This window comes from Eublepharis macularius, chromosome 1, assembly GCF_028583425.1.
Source record: "Eublepharis macularius isolate TG4126 chromosome 1, MPM_Emac_v1.0, whole genome shotgun sequence".
NCBI lineage: Eukaryota > Metazoa > Chordata > Lepidosauria > Squamata > Eublepharidae > Eublepharis > Eublepharis macularius.
In genome coordinates, this window is record NC_072790.1 from 222,150,307 (window position 1) to 222,171,871 (window position 21,565).

At 43.8% G+C, this 21,565-nt stretch overlaps 1 protein-coding gene across 1 annotated transcript; it reads left to right on the forward strand.

The window, feature by feature from the left end:
• Window positions 1-1,232: 1,232 nt before the first annotated feature.
• Window positions 1,233-21,042, forward strand: TRIM35 (tripartite motif containing 35). The gene is made up of 7 exons (XM_054988735.1): window positions 1,233-1,421; window positions 2,726-3,176; window positions 8,704-8,799; window positions 9,641-9,871; window positions 11,509-11,531; window positions 12,233-12,354; window positions 17,286-21,042. The coding sequence occupies exons 1-7, from the start codon at window positions 1,324-1,326 to the stop codon at window positions 17,855-17,857; spliced, it is 1,593 nt and encodes a 530-aa protein (XP_054844710.1). The 5' UTR covers window positions 1,233-1,323; the 3' UTR covers window positions 17,858-21,042.
• The last annotated feature ends 523 nt before the right edge of the window (window positions 21,043-21,565 follow it).

Sequence of the window (21,565 nt, forward strand, 5' to 3'; positions counted from 1 at the left end):
TCACAGGCTGATATATCCTTTCGGCTCTTTGCCAAACCCTGGGGTCGTTCCGAGATACTGCTTTTGATTGGAGCAAACACTCAAAAAGAGAGGAGTAAATTGCCCTGGTAGAAAAGGCCCAGGTTCTAAAAAAACTGGTAATTGCCATACCAATATTAATTGATTTAAAACATTTGTATCCTGCTTTTTTGCTCAATTAGAGCCCCCAAAGTGGTAAACAATTAAAGAGACAGTAAAACCCACTCAAAACAGTACATGTATATGAAACCAACAATTAAAAACAAACAAGGAGGGTCAGTAAGGGACCATTAGAAGAAACAGAAAAGTCTTCACTCATTGGCGGAAGTCAATGTTCGAGGAGGTTAGATGAATCTCTCTGGAATTACCGATTTTAAAAAAACTCCGGAAGTCTCCCTGGTGGTGTGGAGTGGGATGAGGGATGGCCACTGCAGGGACTGGGTAAAGGAAAACAGCACCACACTGTCCCACTTACATGGCAGCCATCCAGGCTTTGCTGCAATCTTTCCCAAAACGTCATAGAAAAGCAGGTTTGGACAAGATTGCAGAAAAGATGAGGATGGGTGGTGTACAGAGGCACCATGATGCTGTGGCGAAGCAGCAACAAAACCTGTTCCCCAATAGTATCCAAGCAAGTCCAAATAACACATGCACCAAAGTACAAATGCATAGTGTGTTTAGAAGGGCTTTAGTTACATCTGGCAAAGAGAGCTTTGACTATCGAAAGCTCATACCTTGGAAATCTAGCTGGTCTTTAGGTGCTCATGGATCTTGCTCTTTGGCTGCAGATCAACACGACTATTCCGCAGAAACTAATTTAGCTACATGTTTGCTGGCAATCTAAGAACAAAAAATTCTAAAAGATAGGCAAGTCAGGATTTCCCCATGACCCCAGTGCTTTGCTTTTCCAGTTGCATTATATTAAGATAATTTTGAACCCTGTCTTTGCAATTCCTTCCGGTTTTGTGTCCTCTACATGGCAGTTTCTTATTTTAGAAGCCTCACCAGAAGATGAGAGTTGCCAACGCTGGCACTCCCCTGGCTACCTTGACCTACTTTCCCTGCCAACCTGGAAGCCTCCGGGCGCAGGTAGGGAAAAGGTAACTCGACTGGCTGGAGGAGCTCTGCAACTTCCCGCCTCCTCCTGAGCATCGCCCAGCCCGAGTCAAACTGGCTGCGAGGCGGAGTTACTTCCCCAACGCGGCTCCGAGACATAAAAGGCAAGGCCGAGAATCCCGGCCTCTTTCCGTGGAGAGGGGGAAGCTACGGTCGGAAGGGGAATCCGGGGATCGAGAGCGGGCGCTGATGGCTTTTTTCCCGGGAAATCTCGCCCGGAGCCCCAGGCGAAGGAGCTCCAGGATTTGTTGCCAGAGATGCCTGCCCACTCCTTGTAACACAACGAGGTAAAGGTGGGGGGAAAGAAGGGAGGGAGTCCTTGCCTTGAGAGGGAGACGCGCAAGCAGAGGATCCGGAGGCCAGTTCCCCGGGACGCACGTGGCTTAAGATTTTTGGGATCATCGCTGGCAGATCTACGGTGCAATCTTAAACAGATACAGAGGAGTTGGTTAGTCTTTAAGGTGCTACTGGACTCTTTTACTACCCTAAACAGTGTTACTGCAGTCTAAGCTCATTGAAATCAATGAGTTTAGACTGGGGTAGCTTTGTTTAGGATTGCACTCCTAGTTGACCACAAAGCTGAAAGTCATTTTGTTAACATTCGAATTCCCTCAATCGCCATTTACACAAGCGTCGCTTTTGGTTTTCTTTTCCCGCGTGGCTAGTTAGGAATCACCCCTCCCCCGACAACTAGGTCTTTCCCGCTTTCTAACCCCGCGTTAAACGCTTCTAACCAGGGACGGATCCCAGACACGAAACACGGTCATATGTTTTCTCAAAAGTCGATCGTCGCAATCTGTAATAGTCTGATTTTTTAAAAAAAAACCCACTCCTGTTGTTTCTCATGGAAGGAAACCAAAAATCCCCCAAAGCCCTCAACACGAATTGGGCGGTTCAGAGCATTCCGTGGCCTCCCTTCCGAGTGATCTTGTTTGGGCTATACATCTTGTTCGTGCTCCCTTGTCACAAGGCATATACGCTTATTACTTCCTCCAAGGAAGCATTTTGCCCGGGCAGCCGCCTGTTTCGCTGGGGCTCCAAATGCACGGGCAGCCGCGTGTTCAGGAGCGGCAGGCAGCGACTCCTTGGGTCGGACCCGCCTTCATAAAAACGGGCAGTGAAACTGGGCCGAGCTCCTTTGTCTTTGGGGGAAAGGCCACTGGGAACCAGACACATCCGTTCCCGCGGAAACACGCTTCTGGGATCGTATCCAACTGCCTGGCGAAATCCGCTCCAAAACCAGAGCAACGTACTGCCCGTTTAAGTTTCCTCTCTTTCAAGCGCACTTCCCGCGTGCTGCTTAAATCCCACCCCCCTTCCCTTGCCCGGCGTTAGAAGAATCCTTCTGAATAGGGACGCTGGAATTTTACAAGCAGGATCCGGATCTTTTCTTCCATTGGTTCTAAGCTGTGTCAGGCAGTATCCTAAACCCTGCCCCTTTCTGTATTAAAATAAAGAGGGGTGGAAAGAAATGAAGTAAGGCGGAGCAAAAGTTGTTTGCAGTTAACAGCTGTGAGTCACTGGCCACAGCTGGCTGTTTTCTGCAGAGGGTTTGCATTTTCTTTCTGTTCTTTTCTTCCCTCCTTGACAGAGCTATGGCCAAACAAACTCCTGCAGCGTCTTCCCTTGCCTCCTCTTTGCCCACGGCCACCATCAAGGAGGAGCTGCTGTGCCCGATTTGTTACGAGCCGTTCAAGGATGCCGTCACCCTTCGCTGTGGCCACAATTTCTGCAAAGGCTGTGTGGGCCGTTCCTGGGAGAATCAAACCCGCCACGTCTGCCCGGTGTGCAAAGCAACATCTTCCCTGGAGGACCTGCGCACTAACCACACGCTTGCCAACATTGTGGAGATGTTCCTCAAGCAGGAGAAGAACCAGCAGCGGCAGGCTGGGGAAACGTCTGCCCTCTGCTCTTTGCACCGCGAAGAGGCCCGACTTTTCTGCCTGGATGACAAAGAGCTGGTCTGTTTCGTATGCCAAAACTCCAAGCAGCATGCAGACCACAAAATGAGACCTGTAGAGGAGATTGCCAAGGATTACAGGGTAAGCGTTCATGCAGGAGCTGTGTTCAAAGGAGTCTTCTGTCTATGGGAGGAGGTAGCTGTGCATACCGCAGTCAGCCAAGGGTGTTCTCTTTCATGCGTCCAGTTTGTCAAGCTGAAATGGTATATGCAGGTAAAAAGGCCTATACTTGGAGCTCTCTTTTCCCCTTTTATTTAGCAAAACCAGAGACTGAATAGGACCTTCCCTCGCAGTTCTGTCCATATCACTCCTTGTTTTAGGCTAAGCTACTCATTATTTATGCTATATAAATAAGGCACATTTATGCCACATGGCAAGCTTATCCCTTTCTAGCTATGGTGTTCAATGCACTTGCTTTGTGAATTGGGGTCCTTGTAAAGCAAGCTTCCCTGGCATATGTGACCAGTGATGGTGGGGACCTGGGTGCATGGTGGTTCTGATTCATGTGAGCTCTCTAGTGGCTATCATTTGTAGTCTGGCCCTACTCTTTTGCACCAGCGCAGTTACACAACCATGTGACATTGCGCTGATCCACAGGACTCCACATGAAGCTGTCTTATTTTGAGTCACACCCTTGGTCCACAAATTCAGTATTGTCTGCTCTAATGGGCAGCTGTTCTGCAGGGTCTTGGGAAGAGGTGCTTTGTGTTACTTTTAGCTGGAAATGCTGGGGAATTTCTGCAGATGTTCTACCACTGAGCCACAGCCTCATGGGTCCCTATGCAGCCCTTTATTTTGCATGATGGCTCAGATAGAACAGGGATGTCAGCAACCTTTTTGAGCCTATGGGGTCCCTTTAGAATTCTGACACAGAATGGTGGGTGCAACTACAAAATGGCTGCTGCAGGAGGTGGAGCCAACCACAATATGGCTGCTACGAGAGGTGGAGCCAACTACAAAATATCAGAAAGTGAGGCTATGGATAACTATTAGTAATTCTTCAGCATTTAGGGCAGAAGTTCTGTTTAACCAGATGCCTATTGTTTACAAATATTTTCTTGCGTACACACAGCTTACCTTCAGTCATGTAGTGAAGATTATTATGCTGAGGCAGCTGCTGTCAGAACAACTTTTAAAAAAATCTGCATAGCAAGTGAGGTCTCCAATGGTCAATCAGAATCCATGCTAGTCAAAAAACAGTTTCTGAAAAACACTTACTGCTTGCCAGAAAAGGTGTTGGTGGGCACCATGATGCCCAGGGGTACCACATTGGGGACCCCTGCAATAGAAATTAGGAGCTGCTAGTGTACTTGAAGGCACTCATCTCTAAACAAACTACACACAAAGTCCCCTCCAGCTAGGCCACTTATGTGCTCAGGAAGGTATACAGCTAGCAATAGGTGAAATTAATCTTCTGAGTATGTAATAGCATGAGACGCAGACCTTGAAGAGACATAGGGTTGCTTTATTGGATTTGTTAAATGGGCTGAAGTCTCTTGACCTACACAGGCAATCATTGTCAGACTTGGCTATTAAATACTTACTGGAACCCCCTGCATTCTTTGCCAAAGTACTTCCAAACTCCCCAAAGCAAAAGAGAATTGTGAGACAGGGTGGAAGATGGCCTACAATTTGACAGAGATCTCGCTGTAATCCCATTAACTTTGCTGTGCACACGAACATTGTTTCTGACTTGAGAGGCACTTGTTGAGGTAGCTAAATGGAAAGAGTAGGGATTTTTAAAAATGCTCATTGGGCGGCATTTGCATAATGAAGAGGAGGATTTGAAAGTACTGCTATTATTTTTAGGAAAGTGATAAGGAGCAAGAACAGGATAAGTGTAGGAAGATGGAGAGCATGAACCTTCATAATGGCCATTTCCACATGGGTTATCTGCCCAGAGTTCAGTGCTTTGTGGAAGCATTCTTTTCCTGCTTCCCAAAAGCATCATGGTGCATTTGTGCACCTCCTGGGGTTAGCCACCCGCTTTTCTCTGATCTTTCTCAAACCTAGTCTGCTCTGAAGTTTGGGGGAAAGATTACAGTATAGCCTGAATGGCTGCTGTGTGGGTAGAAAGATTCGGATTATTTCTCTGACCCTGTTTCCTCTGCAGCAATTTCTTTCTACTGCTGGGCTTTATATTTTTACAAAATAATCAGTACTAGAATATTGTTATATTGATATACTGTTGTAACAATAGGCGTAGCAGGTTCTCTGAATTCTTAACTTTTATTTTTATTTTAAAAATGAAAGCTGGTAATTCGGAGAACCTGCTGCCCCCGTTGTTTCAATGGTGTATCAATATAAAAATATTCTAGTGTCAACGTTTTTTTAAAAATGTAAAAGCCCTGGTAGCCCAGGAGAGGGGGGAGGGCCACTGCTGGGGGAGTGGGGCAAGGAACCCCATGTGGAAGCCCAGGGGCGGCGCAAGGGTTTACCATGCTCGCGGCCAGCCGGCCGGGCGTCCGCACGAGCGCGCGGGCGCACCGGCCTGCGTGATGATGTCGCGCGTGACGTCATCACGGGAGCGCATGCGCCACCGCTGGCCCGATTGCTGCGGTGGGCGGCCTCCGAGCTCTCCCACTCGGTTATGTGTGCCACCGCAGATGCCTGCCCGCGGTGGCTGCGCCTGGCTGGGGGCTTGTGCTGGTGGCGGCAGCGGCGCGGGGTGGGAGGGATAGGAGGCTGGTGCTTTGTGGCACACGCTCCCGCCCGCCGCGCCTTCTCCAGCGCTCCCTCCGGCACCCCGCGCCTGCGGCCACCGCCTACCTGGCCTCAATAGGCCCGCTGGCCCTGTGGAAGCCCCATTGTGCATTATCTGCAGGTGCACCAACAGTGGGGAAACCACAAAATCCCTGTGTGGACGCCACCTATGTAGATGAAACTCCCAAGAGATCCTGATATGTTCCCACCTTTGCTATGGACTCTCTACAGGCCTTGGGCAAGTAGTTCTTGCAGCTTGTTATATGTGGAGAAATTGGGGCACTGACATGGACACCATAGGCTGACTATTTTGATGATGAATCTTACAGCTTCAAGCAAAGAGAGGAAATTATATAGCAAACAGTGTGAGAAAGCAGCACATAAACTCCTAGCGAATGCGGAGGGTAGGGGGTGGGGAGGAGAGGAAAGGCAGTTAGAAGTTTGAGTCACACTTTCCAGACTTGAGTTCCTGTCTGGCTCTCGCACAACATGAGCTTCTCTGAGTCACTTAGCCTCATGTTGGTTCCTGTCTTTAAGAGGGAGAGGAAGTGTGATTCAGTATGAAGGGATGGCTAGGATATATCTGAGTATCCCTCCCCCACCAGAAGACAATAGTTTGAAGAAGGGGAGTTGCTTAGGCCCGATGGCTGTCTCTGTCTCAGGCACTTGAGTTGTTTATTCTGCCTCAACGGCTTAACAAACTAAACAAAATATGGTAAAATAATTCCCATGGTTTAATTCCTAATGAAATGTATTTCTAAGTTGCAAAAAACTAGATTCTGTACTGTAATGGTGTATCGTTCGCTTTAGAGTCTGTGTGTGTGTGTGTGTGTGTGTGTGTGTGTGTGTGTTAACACAACGTGTGGGAAATGCCTGGAGATTTGGGGGTGGAGCCTGGAGAGGGTGGGGTTTAGGGAGAGGAGGGCAGGGGCTTCAGAAGGGCTTAATGCCACAGAGCTTATCCACCAATGCAGCCATTTTCTCCTGGGCAACTTCTCTGTTGGCTGGAGATCAGTTGTAATTCTGGGAGACCTCTAGCTCCCACCTGGAGGATGGCAACCCTGTTTGGAATAATGTGTGCAGTTACAGTTCTGGTTGCTGTATCTCAAAAAGGATATTGCAGTGCTAGAAACACTACAAAGGGGGGCAACCAAGATAATTATGGGGAGATTGGAGCACCTTCTGATTGGAAAAGGTTGGAGACTGGGACTTTGCAGTTTAGAAAAAAGATGGCTAGGGGGAAGCATGATCGAGGATTATAAGATCATGCACGGCCTGGAGAAAGTAGATAAGAGGGAGCTTTTTCTTTCTCTCCCATAATACCAGAACTTGGGAGCATCTGATGAAATTGTTTGGGAGAAGGCTCAGTACAGACAAAAGGAAATACTATTTTACTCAGTGAGTACTTAGGCTGTGGAATTCCTTGCCAAGAGAAGTAGTGGTGGCTGTGAGCATAGATAGGTTTAAGAGGGTTAGACAGATTCAGGGAGGAGAGGTTCATCAGTGGCTACTAGCCACAGGGAAGGGAGCCTCCATCTACAGAAGCAGCAAACCTCTGGATAGCGGTGGTGGGAGGGAACAGCGGGGGATGGCCTCGGTCTCTGTGCTCTGTTTGTTTAGCCTCCCCTGGCAACTGGTTGGCTGCTGTGTGAAATTGTATGCTGGACTGGATGGAGCAGTGGTCTATTGCTTTCCTTATGAGCCCTCCTCCAGAATGTAGAAGTTGGCTCTGATTGGAACCATCCAGGGATATGAACATGTGAAGACCATGAATATACTCTGTTTAGTTCTCAAGTGAAAAGACCTACGCCAGCCCAGAAGACGACCTACAATTTTGGGTTGCAGCCTTTCAGTGGAGTCCAACGACACGAGATTTATTCTAAGTTCTCCCCCCATTCCCTCTCATTAGCTGCTCTTTTTCCTTAACTGTTCTCTTATGCCTTTGAACTCACTGCCTCTGCTTGCCTGTTTACTAAGACCTCTTTCCACTCTGCTTTCCAGGCCTCAGTATGCCTTCCCATCCTACCTTTTCTAGGGCCTGTGAAAGGGTTCAACCAAAGCTGGTCGTTCTTCATGCATGCTGGACTGTTTGTGAATATTGTTGTTTTGAATGTTCCAAGAAGCTAGAATCTTGGTGAATGTTCCATGATATCATACAAGTTTCAGCCAATTGCTGCTTCAGCTGCTCCACCACCTCTCAGCATCACATACAAAGCCCTTCGTAGCCCGGGACCCTCATATCTGCAGAACCACCTCCTATGTCCCACTGCAGTTTCTGTCATCTGAACAAAGTCTTCTGCAGATGCTGCCCTGCAGATGGACAAGATCAACAACTACCTGTACATATGCATTCTCTGTAGTAGCCTCAGAATGGCCTACCTGAGGTCGTCAGGAAGGCTCCCACACTTAGCTTCCTGCACACTGTGTAAAACAGAACTGGTTAGGAGGGCATTTTCCTAAACTGATAGAGCTGCATTATAACATACCGGTTGAAGAAGGTATTTCAGTAGAGGGAACAGGGTCTTGGACTATACTATTAATATGTATTATCTGTTGCTGTATGTTTTAATCTTGCTCTCAATGCATTATATTTCTACTTAAATAATACTATTTTTTTATATGGTTTAACATGTCATGTTTAATACTTATGCCTTGTTTTAGATTTCTGCTGTCCTAGTTCTAGTACATCATTGAACAGATGTCTCCTCATCCTATGGATTGTACTATGTTATAAAATCCACCTTGAGTCAATGAGAATGGTGGACTATAAATAACATAACTTCTTAAACAGCAATGTAGTGTTAATGCTTTTTTTAAAAAATGGGAGGCTTCCCCTTTGTATGAACTGGAAAACTAAGAGCTAAAACTAAAAGCTAAAGCTTATGTTTCTTTTCTAATTATCTAGGCCAAATGCAAAGACATGGAAAGATCTCTATGGGATAAGATGCAAGAATTTGGAAGAGTGCAGTCGTCTTACAGAGAGATCGCTAAACACAACAAGGTACCTGCGGGTATTGAAAAGATGACTTCCTTCTGCTGGTGTGTGTGTGTATGTGTGTGTGTGTTTGACTGGCTGCAAATTGAGTACATTTGCAGGGAGAATGGATTCCTACCCATCTGATCTTGGTGCATTTTGCATGTGGCCCACACAGTTCTTGATTACGGGCTTTAATCTGTAATGAATAACTGGGTGTAAGGTAGAATACTCCTGCAGTGGGGAAAGGAACTGGATTTGATCACCTTCTGTCATCAGGGCAGATGTTTTGTTAGCCTTTAAACAACAGAAGGGAGAGCTTTGACAGGTGCAGCTTTTCCTACAACCACCTCATTAGAAACTGTGATGCTTAAGTTTCAGGTAGGAAGCTGTCTTGGTCTGCAGTAGAGCAGTAGGATTAGGTGCTTAACTGTGTATTCTTGTATGCCTGTCTACTCTTTTCCTGCCTGCAAGGTTGCATTGGAGGATTCTTATTGGCAAGCTCTTCTTGAGAGCAGAATAAGATTGCTCTTGTATACATTGGATAATGCACTGTCAGTGCACTATAGCAGTCATTTGCAACTGGATTTTCCTGTTTCACACAGGAAAATCCAGTTGCAAATTATTGCCATAGTTCATTGAGAGTGCTTTATGCAACATATGTAAAAGCAGCCTAAGAACTGACACTTTTTTAAAGGCAAGTCTTCCATAGATTGGTTCATTCCTGGCAAGGTCCCGTTTCTCCAGGACTGAAGGGTGCCCAGTGGGATGATAAAACACCGGTTTGCTCCCTGGTGGAGTCAACAGCCCTGTCTGTTTTTGTGTCTTCCTTTCTCATTCACCCTCCCACACATCTCTCTTGCCACAGGTAGAAAGTGCCAGGCTGGAGAAAGAGATCAAAAAGCAGTTTGAACACTTGCATGAGTTCCTGCAGAGAGAGGAGAAGGCCATGCTGGAGGAGCTGCAGGCAGAGACCCAGCAGAAAAAGGATCTGATTGAAGACAAGATCAAAAAGCTGTCAGAAGAAAGCAATATCTTGCAACAAGAGGTTGACCACTTGCAAGCTGACCAGAAAGATGACGATGTCTCCTTCCTCCAGGTAAGGTTGGTCGGCATCTGCTTCTCCCCCAAATCAGCGGGAAGATTCCACCTCCACAATTCTCTGGGAGCTGTTGGCAAGACTCTTGTTTGTTCAATAGTTGCTATGGTGTATTCACAACACAGCATGTTAAGGCACAGCGGAATCTTATAGAGATTGATTATGCTCCGTGTTTTTACTGTAAGGGTGTGATGGCTTCTGTCTTGCATGCTTGCACTAGGATTTCAATGACTTATTTATTTAGTATATTTTTATCCCACTTTTCTCCCCGATAAGGGCCCAAAGTGGCTTTAAAAAACCCTTAAATGTACAGTTTAAAAAATAAAACCCAAAGTAATCAGACTGTAAACTGTATTGCACAAGATAAGTGCCATGCCTTGGCTATAAATATGTGCAGCCAGAGACAAAAAAAATGCTTAGCTCAGTCATTTCAACCGGGCAGCCATCTTCCCTCAATTCCTTCTGCTGAAAGAGCCCCTGGCCATGCCCTGGCTATAAACTTGTGTTTAAATTTATAAAGGAAGAATGCTTATGATCTCTTAACTATTAGGACATAAGTAACCTGTGTTTATGTTCCTGACTGTGTCCTCTTGCATGCCTTGCTGGATCATACAAAGGTTGATCTAGTCCAGCATTCTTTCCAAGAAGAAGCAGAAGGTAGGAGATACTATGCGCTGTGGTGAGGCTGCGGCTTAGCGGCAGATAAGCTGCTTTGCGTGCAATAGGTCAAAGGTTCAATTCCTGACCGCTATTTAAAAGCACCGGCTAGTAAGTGATGTGTATATCTGACGAAGTGAGTTTTGACTCTAGAAAGCTTATATCCTGGGAATAAGATTGTAGTTTTAATGTCGGGGGGGGGGGATTTTAGGCAGTTTTTAATTGCAATATTCTGGTTTTGTTGTATTGGTCTTTAGCTTTGCCATTTACCTTGAGTTTCTGTAAAAAAAGCAGACTATAAATAGTAAATAAAACTGGCGGTTTCCACATGGAGATCAGCTTGTGTGGTTTCTCTATTGCTGGTATACTTGCTCATATAATGCAGTGGTGGCAAGCATGCCTCCCCAAGACAGGTTTCCCTTCTGCATGACAGCTTTCCCTGCTCGGGCAGCAGCCACCCCCCTCCCCCAGGTCATTGAGTCTGTTTCACTGTTTTAAATAGACAATTGAATATCTTTATATTAATACACCATTATAAAAACTTCCCAGCTTTCATTGTCTTAATAATAATAAAAACAACGTTCTATTTATATACTGCCCTTCTGGACAACTTAATACCACTCTTAGAGCGGTGTACAAAGTAAGTTATTATTATCCTCATGACAATCACCCCGTGAGGTGGGTGATGCTGAGAGAGCTTTGAGAAGCTGTGACTGACCCAAGGTTACCCAGCTGTCTTCAAGCAGAGTGAGGAATCAAACCCGGTTATTCAGATTAGAATCCTGCCACTCTTAACCACTATCGTCCCTACTATGGGCAGGGATTTGCTTTCCCCCTTATATATCCATGATGGAAGGAGCTAGTGACTTTTTAAAATGAAAGTGGGGAAGTCAAAGAACCCATGTGGAAATGGCTTCTGTTTTCATTTGAAATGCAACTTCTTAAAATCTGGCTTTTTCTCTTTTCCCCCTTTCTTTCAGAAACACAAAAACCGGAAACGTAGGTAGGTCGAGCGTTTCTAGTTATGATTTCAGCAGTCTATCAGTCTGTCTTATGGTGGGGGTAGAGGGGCCATAGCTCTGGTAGAATGCATGTTTAAAGTGGCAGCTCAAGGATTTCTACTAGGTCCCCCAGAGGTTCTGAATCACATTCGTATTTTGCAGGGAACATGCCCAAAGCATCACAAGAACTGCAACGCTTGTGCTACCACTAACGACTGAGCTGCTCTTTGCATTGTGCCTCTCTAGGCAGTTGGGAAATCCAGTTCATGTGCAGACAGGAATTATGTGCATGGATTAGTTTCCTTTTCTGAACCAAATGTAGAAGCCATTTCCAGAGTTCTGTGTATATGTTGGAGCTGTCTATGTGTGCCATAAACACTCAGAACAGATTACTGTGTGTTTCTAGTTATACAAGTATGAAGACTAGAAGTCTTTTTCTTTTTAAAAAAATGGAGGAAAGATTATCTACTCATTTAGGCTCATACAGGAGAAAACAGATGATTTGTACATCAAAGTGATCTCAAGAAGTTAAATATAAGTTTATTGTTTATAGTTACTATTTTATTGTTTATAGTTTAAATAGAATTCTAGGCCAAAAAAAATGTTAAATTCAAGGGAGAGCTTCTGGCTAGTTTGCAACATGCCTGGTGCTTCCTCACCATTGATTCTCATACCCTACTTTTATCTGGATTGTGCTCCCCAGAATTGCCTGGACAGCAGAAGAGCCAGAAGCAATCCCCCCAGGGATGTTGATAGAAATTACAAAATATCTAGATTCTTTGCAATACAACACATGGAAGAAAATGTTGGATATCATCAAAGTAGGTAAGTCTGAAGGTACCAGGTGATGTATGTAGATGAGAATGCTAAAACCTCTGGTGGCTGGGGAAAATGAGTGATGGCAGCAGGGCTGATCCCACTTCTCAGGGAAATGGCAACTATCATGATGGCCTGGGGTCCTCACCCCTGCACCATCTGTCACTTATTTTTTAAAACAGCAAGCATCCAAGGGAGTTCAGTGGCCCAGAGTGCCTACTTATGAGGAATCCTAACTGTTCTTGGGAAGCCCCTTCCTTCCCAAATCCGCTTCTTGGTTTTGGGGTCCCTGGATAGAATCTACCACCAATCAAAGTATCCTTAATACTCTGCCCCCCAAATCCACCCACTGCCTTGAATCCTTAGGAAGGTGGGATGTAAGTGTCTATGAGTGTATCTGAGCAACTAGGCAGGTGGGCACAGATTCAGTGCAGTCAAAACATCTTTTAATAAAAAGGCTTTTAATCAGTATACACCCTACAGAAAGAACTAACGTAGATGAAATGAGAATACCTAAAGAAAGATCTTGCAGAATTTAAGAAATAAACTCAAAAGAGAATAGCTAACTAGCCTTTTCGTAGTGTGATGTTACTTTGGCATTCTTCCTTCCTTTTTTTAAAAAAATGTTTTTAATTATGTTTGTATTTGTTATCCACCCTGAGCCTGCGAAAGCGGGGAGGGCAGAATATAAATATAATAAATTAAATTAAAATTGAATTAAAATTAAATTAAAATTCCTGAAGAACGGGGCATGAAGCAGCAGAAATTTAGCAAAGGAGGGTCTCTGTTGCCCCTCCACCTTCGTGACATACTTTCTCCAAATGATTAGACTTCTAATTCTTTTTCTCTCAGTTGGAAGGGTTTCAATGGAACTTATCTTTACTGGAGAAGTGGGGGGTGCTGGCTCTAACCCCCACCAAGCCAGCAATTCCCAATCCCGCAATGTTCTACATCACTGATTTTTAAAGCTCCAAGATGAAGTTATTCAAACCTATTCATCTTGTTCCCGGGGACAAGCTAGCCATATGTTGCAAGACTTCTGGTTTCTCATCCAATCACTATTTTCCTGCTTAAGGCTTTTATGGCAGTGTTCACACAGGTGTGTGTATTTTCTTTAAGGCAAACAGATTCTCATATATGACAGCATCCCACAGTCTTTTAGTGATCAAGCTGGGCTGCTGGCAGCAGGAAGGACCCTCCCTGCTCACACACCCCCCCGGCATTTGTAGAACTGGAGAAACTAGTATGATCTGTGAGAAACAATATGTAGTAGCAGCAGTGGCTGAAGATAGCCTAACTCAAACAGGACACAGTATCCTATTCCAGGACACTAAAATACTGGACAACACTTCCAACTACTTCGTCAGATTGCACAGGGAAGCCATTGAAATTCATAAGCACAAGCACAATTTCAACAGGAAAGAAGAGACCTTAAGAATGAATAGAGCATGATTTCCAGTCCTGAAAAACACCAGGCTAACAAAATACTCTATACCTGACAATAGCCCTGCGGAGAAGATTAGCATATCAAGCACCAATCCATATGCAAAAGAACCTCCTCAGGATACAGTAAAGTCTCCCTCCATTAGCATTCCACACCCTGGGAAACTCTTACAGGATGACTCAGCTCAACCCCACCCCTCCTGAGTAGATATAAATGACCTGCCAACATCTTTTCCACACTGTGACACTGAGAGATCTCTGTCTTTTGGTGCTACACCTCTGAAGATGCCAGCCACAGCTGCTGGCGAAACGTCAGGAACTACAACACCAAGACCACGGCTATACTGCCCGGAAAATCCACAACAACCAACAATATGTAGTAGGAACATGGGATTGTAATCTAGGTAGACACTGGAAACTGAAAGATGAACCTCTTATAAACGGGCAGAAGGATGAACATTATCCATATTGTATAGTGCATGTGATGATGTCTGTGCACGTTCAGGTGTCACAGAACGAAGACATCTATAATGAAAAAGTTCACTGTTTAGTTTATGTGAGAAAGAATTGCTCTTAAATTTAGTTGGGATTACAACTTTTTGCAGGCTTTATGAAAGGAGGTGCACAGGGCACCTTAAGTTCTGTACAACTGGAAGAGGTCTCAGGTAGTGGGAATATTGTGAGGTAGCCCAGAGGAAAAGTAGCTAATGGCAAACTTTTAGCATAATATGTGCAAACCTGTGAGAATCAAAAGCTGGAAGTTATGGGGCTGGCAGGTCTACGCCTGGAGTGTGCTGCTGTGGTTTCGTGTAGAAGATAGAATTAGGCTAGCTGGCTTTTCCACAGCATTGTGATCTGCCACTCCTAAGGGAGCAGTGGGATGTAATGCCGAATTTCATGTTTTGACTTAGCTAATTCTGTGGGTGCAGTGCTGCCAAAACTCAGATTTTTATCTCCACTTGGGCACACTAGGTCAGCCATAGGCTAGTCAGGTAGATGTCTGTGAAGTGACAATTGTACCTTTTAAAAAAAAGCCCTTCCTCAGTTAAACTAGAGCTACTGCTTTTCCTATCATTTTAAAGGTGTTTCTGAAATCTGCGGCTTTACTTACATAAGCAGCTGTTCTTTGTAGCCACCAGAGGGCAGCAGTGTACCTGTTAATGTGCACCAAAATAAGTCTGCTCACAAAAAAGAATCATGTATATTCAGTAGATAAGTGAAAACTGATGCAGATAGACTAGATTTCTTTATTATTTAAGCATGTATTGCTTTCAGTGATCATTGTCTTGATGTGATCTATACAACCCTTTAAGATAGGGATAATACTACCCTACTTGAAGATGGGGCGGGGGGGGTGGGGCTGAAAGAATATTATTCCTGAGACCACCTAGAGAATGGAACCACAGTTCATTCTCTTAAGTACTTTGCTACAGGTGTTCTCTCGAAAAGAAGTTCAGTTGCATCCTTTATTTGGAAAAAGATCCTTGACCTTATAGTATGCTGGCAAGAAGGATAGGCAAGCCCTTTTAAAATGGTGCTATAATTGATTGCCAAGTAAATCTAGTAAAGCAGTGCAGTTACACCCGTATTTGGGGGCGAACATTACTCAGAGCTGTGTCTACAGTTACCTAACCTTTTAATTTCAACCCTGCCCCCATCACACACTCAAGCAGGATGAGAGAAAGGTATGTTTCTTCCCACACACTTCCAGTTCATGCTTATGAACGAAGTGGGTGTTCTAATCCCTGTAAAGAATAGTGCGTAATAGAAATGGGGTAATTGTACCCATTGCTCTAGTGGGGATGAGATGATAGTGCAGGCAAGGGTTAATCTTTGTATTGGAACATCAGTGCTACATTGGAAAAAGCAGCTTTGGGAGGAAGGAATGTAGAGAAAGTGGGGTGAGGGGAAGCAGTGTGAACAAATCATTTTGAACCCTGCAAAGGGAAGAGCCAATGTATGCAAGGGAGAATTTGAATTGGAAGTTCCCCTCCTCCCAATTTCCCTTTCACTCAAAAAACTGCGGCTACTGCTTTTCTTGTCTATTTTTAAAGGTGTTTCTGATAGCTGCTATGGCTTTACTTGGACAAGCAGATGTTCTTTGTAGCCACTAGAGGGCAGCAGTATACTGCTGCAGATGTTTATGTGTACAACACATGCATTGGAAATTCTGTACTTAAGACCTCATGGTCAAGGCTGGCTTTGGGGATCCGAAACCTAGCTGGTAGAGAAGTAGTTGGACTGAGGGTTAATGGTGGTGGGGGGATGTGTCTCCCCTCCAGATCTCTTAGAATGGTACAACACATGTCTAGTCGTAGCTGGTGTCCTGGCTAAGGAATATGGGTGGGGTGGGCAGCGTTTCTTTATGAGACACTAACTTTGCAGTGTTTCTCACTGTGGTGAACATTGTCCTTCCTGTAGAAACATCAGGCAGGTATGTATTTATTTGCAAGTTTAGTGCCCCCAGTCTGCTATGACAACTTGGTTGGTGTATTTATTCACGAGGAAGCACCCAAGCCTGTAAAAAAGAGCCATTTCTCTTGATCTTTTCCCTTTGCATGTAGCTACAATATACAAGATTGGATTTCTGCTTATGGGGAAAAAAGATTGAGTCCCCTCTGATCACCAAAAAGGCTCTGCTGGGGATTCTGGAACCCTTGTGGACAAAACCTGTCGTGTGTGTGGCGGGGAGGGGTGCTGTATTAAAGATGGGGATTAGGTGAGATTGAGCAAAAAAAAATCCTGGCTGAATCCAATTAGGTAAACCCAAAAGGCTGAGAAAAAGGGAAAAGAACAAAATTGTAAAATAACCTTTATAAAAATAGACATCTTTGATAAATCAAAAAAACACCGACATTTCCAAAAAAAAGTCTGATGTGCACCCTACAAGGAAAGCATATAGGTATCAAGCACTTCTTTTGATTTATTAAAGACATCTGTCCTTATATAGATATTTTACAATTTTGTTTTTTTCCTTCACAACCTTTTGAGTTACATTTTCTGTTGTTCTGTCCCAGGAGACTTAGAGAGAGGAGGAAAAATTTAAGTTAATGTACTTAAGAATAGAGAATCCAAGGTGATAACATGTTCATAAAGAAAAATCTACATTTATAACTTGCCATAACTGAACTATGTGCCCAGAATTAAACAGACATCACAAAGAAAACTAAAGACAATGTCTGAGAAATTCTGAGGGGGGATACCGTAGTAGGCAGTGATTGTTTTTTAAGACCAGGGTCCATTTAATCTGGCATTCTGTTGCTAACAGTGACTAGCTAATAGTCACTTTTGAGGCATTATGGTGCTGGGCCATTTCTGTTTTCTTCTAGAAGCTGGTACTCAGAGACACATTATCTCTTTGCCTGGAGGTTACATTTTAGCTTTGTCTATTGTGCATGGATGCTTTAATGTCTGTTTAAAAATGAGTTGGAATTCAGTTTGTTTAAAGCTCGTCATATTTCCTCCCTGGCCCCTCAGTAACTGTCTCTCCTTTGCAGTCCCTTTTAGCTTTGATTCCAACACATCTACAGGAAGGCTGGCTGTCTCTGATGACCTCACCAGTATTTCAACCGGTAACTACAAGCTGTCGGTGGGCGTCCCAGAAAGTTTCTCTGCTGGATTGCCTTGCGTCCTGGGCTCCAAGAGTTTTGCCAAAGGATCTCATGCTTGGGAGGTAGATATTGGCGGCATTAATAATTGGTGCATCGGAGTGGCTCGGAAGCATTGCGGCTACCAGTGGAGCTTTGGCAGTGATTCCTATCTCGGCTTCACGTACATGTATCGTATGCAGGGTGCCAGCAACAAGAGAGACCGATCTTCCAAGTCGATCCTGATGGGGTCTGCAAGCGGGAAGGACCTCAAGAAGGTCAGAGTGGAGTTGGACTGTGATGAAGGGGAGCTCTCATTCTACAACGCTGAGCATAAGAGTCATATTTATACCTTCCATGACAATTTTGGGGAAGTTGTCCCATACTTCAGCATCTGTGCAGTAGATGCTGTTGAATCGTCCTCCGAGTCGCTCAAGCTTTGCCCACTTCAGGTTCAGATAAAGGAAGATTATCCTGATTGAGTAGACTGCATTTTTTTTATATTCCCATCATCTATGTATCTCCCCACCCCCACCGAAAGAACTGTTATAGCTTACATATACATACGCTAACATATGTGGATGCTGTAACAACAATATATTGCTTCAGCTAGCTTGTATGCAGTATTTGAAATCTAGGGATATTTTCTGCCAAGGCAAGAGGAAGTGACTCCCTCAAGGATTTTGGATGAGGGTGGTTGAAGATGGATAATTCTGACTCACTGGGGGCGATCTCTGGGAAGCTGTTCTACATAGGCTTTGTGGAAAGAAAGGGCAATTGCACAGGAGCAGGATAGTACTTGAGGTTTGTACAGAAGAATTGTTGGCTGGTTTGAATCGGACGTGGAAACCTGAAGGGCAAGAAGGGACCTTTGGGTTTGCTGCCTAGGGCACTCAATTACCTTGAACTAGCCCTGTTGTCTATTCATTGCATGAGTCATAAGGGCTTTTGTTATGACACTACAATCCATTCCCCAAAATTCATTCATAATGTATGTATGTTATAACATGCATAAGATGAACCCAGCATGATGCAGTTATGAGCTAGAGGCTATGATGAAGGGAGGAGACAGGCTGTCGTTTCAGTGATGGAGTTATTGCATCTGATAGAAACCACCTATTTTCTCTGCTGTCTCTCTAGAACAGTAGACCACATTGCAATTAAACACTAATCAAATCTCTTCTTACTGTATCAGGCAAAGCAAAAGATATAAAGAGAAGAGAGGACTTGAAATAGGTGGTTTCTGATTGGCTCTCACGTGACAGCATTAAGTCATAGTCATCCAATCAGAAGAATCCTTTTCCCCATGAGGAACACAATGTGTTGCAGCGTGGCAGGGAATTAACCCATTGTGGTTCTGCCCTGCAAGAGGAGAGGGTTCTTACAAAGACTTTAGTTGCTGCTGATTTTCTGTCTTTTTAAAAGAAAGTTAGTCATCCGACTACTTTGTTCTGATCTGAATGTGCCCGCTCACTCTCTTTACTAAGTAGACCATGTCCCCGGTGTGTGACCAGTGCAGCTTTCCCTACCAGTCCTCAGGATGGGAAAAGCTGAGATGTACATTATTTGGAGTTGGGAAAGCTCTTGTATGGTTTCTTTGGGATATCAGGAAATGCCATAGTCTGGAGAAGAAAATTGAGAGGTCCAGAGAGGCATCAGATTAAATTCCCCTTGCCTTGTACCTTTTAACAGCAACTTTAGTTACAGATAATAGCTGTAGGTTAAATTGCTGTTAGAGATACAGAAGCAGGCCAGACTAGATTTTATAGGTAGTTACTAAACCTAGTAGGGCTTGGTTTAAAGGGCAAGTGTTCATTTTTTAGGATCTTGCCAATTCCCAGCCACGTTTAGGTCTGGGAGAAGAATCCTCTTCCAGGACAAATGAACTATCAGTGCTACCTGCCTTGTAGTATGGGGCTTAGCTTCCCTTTGTGACCCCCTTAAATTCTGCAAGCACCATTTTGCAATATAGCTGCTGTATAGGACATGCTTTAGTGTGATAAAGGTCGATATATGGGGATACAGGAAGGGAAGATCCTGCCTCACCTCCGTATATTTGCGGATCCTTACTGCTTATGTGTACATTATGTGCCATCAAGTCACTTTTGACTTATGGATACTCTATGAATTAAAGACCTCCCAAACATCCGATCATTAACTGCTCAGATCTTGTAAACTGGAGGCTATCTTTATTGAGTCAAGCCATTTGGGGTCTTTCTTTTTTCCTACTGCCTTCCACCTTTCCTAGCATTATTGTCTTTTTCAGGGAGTCTTTTCTTCTTATGATGTGACCAAAGTACAATAGCCTAGGGTTGCCAGCTCCAGGATGGGAAATAAATGGAGGTGGGAGGTAGAGCCTGGAGAAGGTGAGGTTTGGGGAGGGATCTCAGTGGGGTATGATGCCATATAGTCCACCTTCCAAAGCAGCCATTTTCTGCAGGGGAACAGGCCTGGAGATCGGTTGTAATTCTGGGAGATCTCCAGCCACCAGCTGGAGGCTTGCAACCCTACAATAGCCTAAATTTCGTCTTTATCTTCTTGGAAGAATTCAGGCTAGAGCAGGACCCATTTATTTGATTTTTATGGCCAGCCACACTATCTGTAAAACCCTCCTCCAGCGCCACATTTCAAATGAACTAGTTTTTTTCCTGTCAACTTCTTGTCATGTTGCTTACATTAAAAATAATTTTCTTTCCAATGGATTAGCATTTGGCAGCTAAGAAAAGCACATGTAACTGAAAGGATTGGAATCTTCAACCAATAATGAAATTAATAACTTATGCAAGAGATCAGCTACAAACTCATGGAAGGTTTCACTTTAAGCCACTATAAAACTTTGCTTGAAAAGATCTAATACTTGTGTCTTAGTGTGTTTGTTAAAAATATCAATTTAGGAATGAGGTCTGCAGAAAGTTAAACCTCAATTATAGGCTTTACGTTTGAATCTAAGTTTTTGAAAATGAGTCTCAGAGAAATGAATACACATGACAGATGTACAATAAGAATCATGCTGCTAGTATTTGGGACTGGGTTAGACAGATGTTGAGTTAGGATATTGAAGAAAGCAGGACAGTATGTAGATTAACATTTGTTAAGCATCCTATGTTAAAAGAACTGCTGACTTTTAAGCTAGCAAGCCCTGACTCTTAGTAGATTTCTGTATCATATTTTAAAAATTATTTCTATCAATTATGTGAAACTTTTCCCATTAAAGGGCTGAGACACATGCTTTGGAAGCAAATCTTCAAAGTACACAATCTTGAAGGATCTGGTGCTGGCAGCCTTAGCTAAACTGTATAATCTTTGGTTTGATTATTACCCAAAGAGTGCACAGAAAACTCTTATATCCTCTTCATCCTTCTGAAATACCACTAAAAATGAGAACTCAACCATTTATTTTGTACAATAAAAGATAAAACAGTAAATCAATAAAAGCAGCCTAGCATAAAATTTCTTGAAATCCAACAGTATAAAAATGTAACAAATATAAAAACAGCAATATAGACTAAAAGCTGACAAAGTACAAATAAAAATCAAGGCATAGGAGGAATTTAAAAAACAAAGTTTGAAATTGAACAATTATAAAATTGAGGCCCAGTGTAGTGTAGTGGTTAAGAATGTTGAAGTAGGACTTGGGAAAACCAGGTTTGAATCTACACTCTGCCATGGAAGCCCTCAGCCTAACCTACCTCACAGGAGTGTTGTGATAAAATGGAGGAGAAGAGCATTATGTAAGCTACCTTGGGTCCTCATTAGGGAGAAAAATGAAGTATAAATTAAAAAATGTAAAAGTTTGAAAAAATGTTTTAGTTGGACAGCAGGGTTTTGTGCCATTTGTGAAGGGTTAGAGAAGGTGATCCAAAACTGACGGCCATAACTGAAAAGCCTGTTATTTTTTGTGGTCCTTTAATTACTGAAGGCAGGGAATCGTGAAGCAGGGTCTATGATGAAGATTTTATAATTAGAGCAGGCTGATGTTGCAGCAGGTGGTTGTAGTTAAGAAACCCTGGACTCTAAAGTACTCAGAGCTTTAAAGCTCAGAAGAAACACTTGAAAAGTTGGAACTGAACTCAATGGTGAAAGGAGCCACTTTCAGCACTAGAAAAATGTTTTTCCTACAGTTGACACCTGTATTATGAATTAGTTAAAGTGCATGTTTTAACTTGCCCTGAAAGTGTAGTACAGTGACT